General features: G+C 36.5%; 1 protein-coding gene across 1 annotated transcript; it reads left to right on the plus strand.

The window, feature by feature from the left end:
• LOC109831466 (transcription factor HY5-like) lies at positions 1 to 8,396 on the plus strand (the record flags this gene model as incomplete). Its single annotated transcript, XM_020398786.1, has 3 exons — positions 1 to 95; positions 7,838 to 7,994; positions 8,118 to 8,396. Coding segments are annotated over 3 exons (324 nt in total), but the record flags the coding sequence as incomplete, so codon positions are not given.

Raw genomic sequence — 9,338 nt, forward strand, 5'->3', positions numbered from 1 at the left:
GGCGACGGCGACGGAGGAGGAGCAGCAGGAGGAGGATCCCAAAAGTGCCGCGGGGGTCGCAATCCTGCTGACAGGGAGTACAGGAGGCTCAAGAGGTACTCATCTTAGTCATCTACCACTACCGCTTCTTCTTCTTTTTTTAAAAAAGAAAAAAGAAAAAGAAAAGCATATATATTTTGGTCACCGAGTTATATATATCAATGAACTGTTGTTAATGTCTCTAATAAAAGTTTGATCTGAAAGTAACTTCACAGCCACGAACGAAAAGCTGACGGTTTAGGCATGTGTAAATTGACTTGGCTGCTTTCTCCGTTTATTAATTAATTTTGCCAGATCATTGAAGTTCTGAATCCGAATTGGTTCTCCAGATAACTGGACTTGTTGCATAAATGCGAAGAATTCATTCATTCCACTATAACCGTGAACTATCTCTCCCCTCTCAAAACAACTAGCTATGAACTAACTATATATCTGCATTACCATATTTGTATCTGTATTGCTCAAAACTCAACATCGATGTCTTTGTTACTCGGGGATTTCGGTCCCTGCCTTCAAGGTTATTTGCTTGTGGGCTGGACCGAATATGGCACGCTAGCGAATCTGGTGTGTCTCGGACTTAATTGAGAAAGGTTTCCACACAGAAAATATTATATAGGATAGAGGACTTAACCATGGGAATGAGTTCAGTGAATCAGGTTCCTCGTAGCTCATAAAACAGGAGAGGAAACCATCCACTATTTGCAGAATGCACCGTGGAGAAAGCTTGTTGCAAGAAAGCATGAGAGTAATGAGCTTTTTGAATAAACCAACATATCCAAAGTATGAAATAGAAGCTTTCTAGTGTGCACCTTGAAGAAGAACCGGTTAATGATAAAAGATATGAAATAGAAGCTTTCTAGTGTGCACCTTGAAGAAGAACCGGTTAATGATAAAAGATTTAACTTGATCAGGCAAGACGGGTCCAACTATTCACACTCCCAAACAGTAACTTTGGGGGTATGTGAGGACTAAATTGCCCTTCTCCCAAACCAAAACAGGTCAAGTCAATTCTAGAAATACCCTCAACATCAAAAGGGCATTTTCGGTAATCCAACCCCCAAAATTACTGTTTGGGAGTGGATATAGCAAACATGTAAACAAAACATTCGTAGTCAACACATTAAACTTCCAAGGTTCAACTTCCAAGATTCATAAAGTAGGTTCAACTTTCTGAGTCTTGAACCATGCAAAATTGATTTAACTTCCCAACAATGCCTCCCTTAAATCAATTTGCTCTTCATTCCCAACATTTTTGAATTTCTTTTGAAGACATGACCTCCAAGGGGTTTAGTGAAAATATCAGCCACCTGCTCCTCTGACTTGCAGTACTTCACATCAACAAGTCTTTCATTCACAAGTTCCCGCAGAAAATGAAACTGTATTCGAATGTGCTTGGTTCTCCCATGAAGAACTGGATCCTTTGAAACTGAAATTGTAGAACTATTATCACAAAACAGAGTTGTTGCACCCTTTTGAACATGATTCAATTCTTCCAAAATACCACGTAACCAAAGTAGTTGACTTCCTGCAATTGATGCAGCAATATATCCAGTCTCTATTGTTGATAAAGCCACAATGGGTTGTTTCTTTGAACACCATGAGATTGCACCACTTCCAAGATTAAAAATATAACCTGAAGTACTTTTGCTATCATCAACACTCCCTGCCAAATCACTGTCAGTGTATCCAACCAAATTAATAGGAATATTGGCTTGATAAAAAATATCATGATCAAGTGTTCCTTTGACATATCTCAGGATTCGTTTCGCAGCCTCCCAATGATTTGAAAACGGTTTCTCTATAAATCTACTAATCAAACTTACAATATACATTATGTCAGGCCTTGTAGCTGTCAAATACATAAGATTTCCAACCAAGCTTCGAAATAAAATAGAGTCAACAAGCTTTCCTTCTCCATTTTCGCTCAACTTCAATCCTGTAATACACGGAGTTGAAACCGGATTTGCATTCTCCATCTTGAATTTTCTTAGAACTTCTTTTGCATAATTCCCTTGAGAAATGAAAATACCTTTCTTGGATTGATGAACTTCAATACCAAGAAAATGATGTAACTCTCCCAAATCAGTCATCTCAAACTCCTTCATCATAGCTTTCTTAAAATCATTCAACAAATCAAAATTATTTCCGATAAGAATAAGATCATCAACATAAAGACTTACAATGATGAAGCCTCCATGCCGACCGACTTTGGTGAAGAGAGTGTGTTCATATGGACATTTTTAAAAATTATTCTTCTCAAAAAACTCATCGATCCAGCTATACCAAGCTCTTGGCGATTGCTTTAGCCCATACAGCGTCTTCTTCAACTTGTAGACTTTACTTTCTTCACCATTTTTCACAAATCCAGCAGGCTGCTCAACGTAAACTTCTTCCTTTAGAATTCCATTCAAAAAAGCTGATTTTACATCCATTTGGAGCAATTTTCAATTGTTCTGAGTTGCAATTGAAATGATTAATCGAACAGTATCAAGTCTTAAAACCGGAGCATAAACTTCAGTAAAATCTTGTCCTTCTTTTTGCTTGTATCCCTTTGTACCTAGCCTTGCTTTATGCTTGTTGATGGAGCCATTGGGATTCCTCTTTGTCTTGTACACCCATTTAACGCCAATGTGAGTTTTATGTGAAGGCAAGTCAGTGAGTTCCCACGTATCATTTTTTTGATAGCCTTAATTTCATCCAACATAGCATGTTGCCATTTTTCTTCTTTATTTGCATCATCAAAGTTTATTGGATCTTCACCTGCAAAGAAAGCAAAGAAGATAGAGTCATTTGTTTCCACTTGTTCGGTGGAGTTGTAAATTTCTTGTAGGCTTCTCATCTTTCTTTATGGGGAAAAATCTCCACTTGATGGTTGTGACGAATCATCACTTTCTTCAATTTCTTCATCAACAAAATCTGGTAATTTGACAGGATCCTTTTTCTTATAAAAAATTGAGTCTTCATCAACTTGAACATTTCGACTGATCACAATCTTCTTTGTCTTTGGATTGAACAACTTGTAAGCTTTGCTTTTCTCACTATATCCGATGAAAATGCATTTTTCGGATTTGTCATCAAATTTGTTTCGCATGGCTTCTGGAATTAGAGAATAAGCAACACTCCCAAAAACTTTTAAGTGTTGTATGTTAGGCTTTCTCCCATACCAAGCTTCATGTGGAGTGATATTGTGTAGGCATTTTGTTGGTGACCTATTAATCAAATATCCTGCACAACAAACAGCTTTTGCCCAAAATTCATTAAGCAATTTTTTTCTTTTTAACATATATCTCACCATCTCCATAATTGTTCTATTGTTTCACTCACTAACGCCATTTTGCTGTGGTGTATAGTGAGTTGTAAGTTCATGCCGAATACCATGTTTTCTGATAAAATTCTGTGTTATTTGAAACATATTCCCCACCACGATCAGTTCTCAAAGTTTTGATAGAACAACCTGAGAATTTCTTCACTTCAGACTTGAAATTTTTGAAAGCCTCAAAAGCTTTAGATTTTTCATTGAGAAAGTAGAGCCAAACTTTTCTTGAAAAATCATCGATGAAACTTATAAAATACCTGCTCCCACCAAGAGATGCAACAGCATTGGTCCACACAAGTCTGAATGTACCAGTTCCAACAGTTTCTTTGATCTCCACGAAGACTGGGAAGGGAATGGGTCTCGGTGTTGCTTTCCGAGTTGGCAAGCTTCACAAACTTCATTAACTTGATTAATTCTTGGCAGCCCTTCAACCATGTTTTTGGTAGACATCAACTTCAAGCTTCCATAATTCAAATGCCCAAACCTCTCATGCCATAGTTTGGATACACTGTCATCAACACCAGCAAGACAAGCCAAGTTTGCTGTTTGTAGCTTGAGAGGAAATAAATTATTTGCTGCAGTACCAATCTTAGCAACCAATTGATTGTTTTTTGATAAAAAAACAACTATTATCACGAAAATGTACATGAAAACCCTTTCTCAAAAGATGGCCAACACTTAGCATATTATTTTTCAATCCAGGAACTTAATAAACATCAGACATTTTTTCAATTTTTCCGGATTTTGCTCTAAAAATCACTTCACCTACTCCTTCAATTTTATAGGCTCTGGCATCACCTATTTGTTAGATCTAAACCAAAACTTGAGATCTAAAACCATATAGCCATGATTAATTCAAAGAGATTAACAATAATCAAAAGAGTGCGGAAGATTATACCTGAATCCATAGAAGAAATCTTGATTTGGGTTTTTGATGATCTTCTAACCTTAGGGTTTCTCTAAATCCGAATTTCTCTTACTAGATGAGGGTGTAGAGAATTAGAGAATGTAACCCTAGGTTAGGGACCATAACCCCTTATTTATAGATGTTGTACTTTGATAATTTAGCCCCTCAATAAATCACAATTACAACATGGTATCTGCACATATAACTCCACGATTATATTTAAATACCCATTAACCCAACTTAATTGATCACTTTAGTGGGTTATCCTGAAAGATAGCAATACACATTGATTAATCATATGTGCCGACAAATAGATTTATTAGATTAAATCCAACACTATTTTCACTTGTCCATGATTCATCATAGATAAATTTGAGAGCAGATTATTGTTACCTGTCATGTGTTTGCTAGCACCACTATCCAGATACCAAACTTCATCAATGTCATCACCATAGCAAGCGAGCAAGAGGGTTTCTTCACTGTTTTCGTGAATGAGAACTGCATCATTTTTCTTATCTTCTGCTTGCTTGTGCCAGCAATCCGAGATCACATGTCCTGGTTTATGACAGAAGTGACACTCAAAATAGCCACGGCCTCTGCCTCTTTGAAAACCACGACCTCTGTCTCTTTGTTGGAAATTAAAATTCTGATTTCGTCGTTTCGATTACCTCGATGATGGTTGTTACCATTATTGTTGTTGCCGGAGTTCTGGTTGCTTTCATGTTGATTGTTGCTGCTATAGTTGTTGCCAGAAAAATTTCTTCCTCTTCCTCGAGAATTTCCACCACGTCCTCGAGAAATTCCGCCTCTACCACGGTTATTGTAAGAACCACGGCCTCCTAAAAACGAAACTTCAGATTTTAGAGCTTGATCAGGTTGACGAGGTTGAGGATTCAACAAGTTGATTTTTGCTTCATACGCCTTCAAAGTTCCTTGTAAATCTTCCAAGGTGAACACTTTGTCAAGTTCTTCAAGTACAGTAACAAGAGAAAAATATTTTTGAGGCATAGAACGTAGAATCTTCTCCACCACTCTTTGATCATCAAGAGCTTCTCCATTTGTGGCCATTTGATTAACCACCGATGTTACTTTTGCAAAACACTCGTCAATGCTTTCATCTTCTTTCATCTGTAACTTTTCGAATTCTGATCTAAGACTTTGAAGTCGAACCTTTTTTACTTTGTCATCTCCTTTGTAATTTTTGTTAAGGATTTGCCATGCCTCCTTTGCATTTTTTGCCTTCGAAATTTTTTCGTACACCACCTTCTCGATTGCAAGATAATCTAGTTACAAGCGTCAATATCTTTCTTTCGATTTGCCTCCAAAGCTTTCTTCTTTTTGCCTGATAAACCTATCTCATCTTCTGGATCATCAAAGCCTTCATCAACAATTTTTCATAGATCAAAAACTTTAAGCCAAACTTCAAATCGACTGCTCCCATAATCAAAATCTTCCCCGTTGAAGGTGTGAGGGAATGGAGTTGTTATAACTTTAGTTGTCATCAAGAACTTTCAACAAAAGCTCTGATACCAATTTGAAGGATGAGAGAAAAGAATTTTTGCAAAAATAATATCAAATACATAGTGAAGGCTGATTTGTTTTTTTAATCAACTTGGCTTTTGTCTAGCCTTCATTTTTTTTTTCTACTCGAAAGATTACACAACAAATGCTAATATATAGCATTACAGGAGACACATTGAAAAACACAAAGACACTTGGGAATAAGCAAAAGATTCTTAGTCAACACATTAAACTTCTAAGATTCAACTTCCAAGATTCATAAAGTAGGTTCAACACATTAAACTTCTAAAACAACTAGTTTTAAAACCTTACAAGATAAAAGATTCAAAGCAAATAACAGAACCTGCGTTTTACATGACCTATAACGCGGTGGCTAGTTAACAAACTGCACGTCCCTAAGGAATAGGGATTTATTTAACAAACTGGCTAAACTTAAACTTAGGAAACTAGACCTCCTAACAACCAACATTCTGTGCTACCAAACTTGTTAAAGAAATTTAGTGCTTTACTCAGCTTCTCAGTTGCTTCCGACTGCTTTTCAAGGATCTCCATCTGCCTCTCCATGAATCCACTCTGCATTTCAATAAAACTGGTGAGTCCTTCATCGCACCACTGAGTTCTAGTAATCCCTCTCGCAGTCCTAGTAGTACGAGTAGTCATTCCCCCATAAGTTCTGGGTCCTGATCTTCCCTTGGCGTTCCCATCAGAAGCCTCATTTGTAACATTAGGAGACTCGATGTTTTGCCGACCTGCACTAGCATTTCCACCAACCCTAGTCCAAGGACGCCTACTCGATTAGGGTATACTCAAAGGTAGCGTAACCTCTGCATTGAAGTCTAGGAGAAGAGCGCCTCGCTGCAACACTAGAGCCTCTCTTCCCACGAGCCATCTTAATCTAACATTACCAAATATAAACATGTTTAGTACAAAATATTCATCGTATTAATTATCATTAAATTAATTCATAACATATTCGTTATCACAAGCGTAAGTAATCAAATAATATTTCTATGAAACACATACACTAGACATGCCTTAAACTACCCGGACTAAGCATTTTACCTTTAAGAAAACAAAACTAAAGAAGTTATGTGATCCATGGCTCTAAGCTTATATACCTCTATACCTGAAATTTGATCTGATAATGTTCATATTGTCCTCGATCACACTTCAAAATGAAACATCAACTTTCATTTCTATGCATCAAAATCCAATATATTTTTCTTTCATTACTTAACCATCTCCAAAATCAACTAGGACCTACAGCCTAGGCTCTAATAGTAGAAGAAGGGTGTTACATTTGATCTTGAGCTTGACAAACTTTCATGTCTAGAATGATTTTCTGTTTCGTCACTCAAAGTAGAGTGCGTAAACTAAATTTCTCCCAAATTTGTTCAGTTTTTCTGAGATAGATTTATATTAAGTGATAATCATATCAGGAAAGACTCCTTAAAACTATGTGATTTACACGTTTGACTAGTTTGAATGATTTCTTTTTATTCTTTTTACTTTTTTGGCCTGAACTTCTGGCAGGTCCCTGGGCAGACTTGAATTTTTTTTAATAAGACAAAAAAAAAATACAAGGGGAGACATAAAACTGAAACCCATAGAAGAAGATTATTCCTTACAAAAAATATGACGACAAATAAACAAGGGAGACTACCGCCCTTACAAAGATTGATTGATCGAACTTATTTTTTTTCTAACAGAATGTATCATTGAGCATCCAAAATTACACCTTTTATTTTGGAGGGTAGATCATTGATAGCTTGCATTCTAATATCATTTCCAGGTTTATAAGACAATTCTGCGAGAGTGTTCCTGCATTGATTAGGTTTGAAGGGTTTCAAAGACACTTTTTACTTGCTTGAGAAAATCATGCCACCATACCGATATCATGTGTCATCAGCGAGTTTTTGTTTAATGCTGAGAAATTCTTATGTTCGTTCAGTTTCTATCCTGTCCTATATAAGGGTGCTAGCTAGAAGCCAGCCTTGTCTAATCCAGTGAACCAAGTTTGCTGCCGTCTGCTTATTAACTTGTGATGCAAACAGGTTGCTCAGGAATAGGGTTTCAGCTCAGCAAGCAAGAGAAAGAAAGAAGGTGTATGTGAATGATTTGGAATCCAGAGCCAAAGAGTTGCATGATAAAAACCTCAAGTTAGAAGAGAAAATTTCAACTTTGATCAATGAGAACACCATGCTTCGGAAGGTATGCATATCTAAGTGCATTCTTTTTCCTGCTCACTCATTTTCTTGATTAGGTTTAGTTTATTTCAGTTTCTATTGCCATCTATATCACCATCATCCTTTGTTTTTCATTCTCCCTTTGTAGGTCCTCATGAACACTAGACCTAAAGTTGATGAAGGTTCGGAGATGAAAAATGACCAGTCGGGCAACAGCTAGCAACTAACTTACTAAGGTTCATGTTTATGCACTGTTTCCTTTTCCAGGAAACTAAATCCGAATCTTATTTGCTCGTGAGCTTAAAATGTTATCTTGCCCGTCTTTATCTTGTGTGATGAGGCTTGGTATTATGTCATGATAACTTGACAATCTCCTGGATGGGATTATTTTTGGTGTTTTAGTCTAAACGCAAAACTTGTTTCTCTTTGTGGCAGATTTATTATGCATAAGTTTCATTTGCTGAATCTAGTGAGACACCCAAAAAAAACTTTTTTATTTGATTTTTTCTCATATTATTTGTGCTCAGATCAGCTAAAACAGATCTCAGGGTTATTTCTACTAGTCCCTTCCACATTTAACTTCTCTCTGAGTGGATAGCCTATTCAATTAGAATAAAAATCGAAGTAAAACATGTATTCTTACTATAATATAGGAAGGCAAGAATAGAAGAAAGCACAAATATATAAAAGAGAAGGAATTAAACAAAAAACAAGAGTTGCATCAAATTAGAAGCAGGGAGTGTTCCTGACGACAGAGTAACTTGTGTTAGAAACTATAAAAGGTTAAGTGATGATGTAATATTCTGTTTAGATTTGGGGATCCTAACATGAAGGTGATAGTTTTAGAAGCAGGCACAGTATGAAACATAAGGAGAAACATGTTGTCGTGAACATAAGTATATTTTACTCCATATCGTTCATATGTTAGTATATGAATTTAACAATGAATAACTTTAAAGAGTAAAGATTAAAATAACGAGTCATGTTGTATGTTTCATTTCAAGAAGGATTGAGCACATTACACCTTATGCACAGGTGACATAGAGTCTGATATTTATGATCATAGAAATTACTACAAGGGAGATGGTCTACCTATAATAGTTCTCCTTGTTTGAAGATCAATCACCCTGAAGCACACTGCTTCTAATCCTAATTAATGCTGCATTCTTTTGAATCAGTGATATCAGACCCATAAAATTTCATACGTTGCTGGTTTAATCCTCTCATGTCATGCTGACATAGAAGATTGAGTAATTCTTCTCACATACTTCATGACCACGGTCCTACCGAAGCAGTCATGTCCATCGTTCATATCCATATCCGTTCCAACGTCTTTTCTGTCTCCTTACTTTAAAATTTTGCAGGTTGT

The sequence above is a fragment of the Asparagus officinalis genome, chromosome 2 (genome assembly GCF_001876935.1).
Source record: "Asparagus officinalis chromosome 2, Aspof.V1, whole genome shotgun sequence".
NCBI classification, from domain to species: domain Eukaryota; kingdom Viridiplantae; phylum Streptophyta; class Magnoliopsida; order Asparagales; family Asparagaceae; genus Asparagus; species Asparagus officinalis.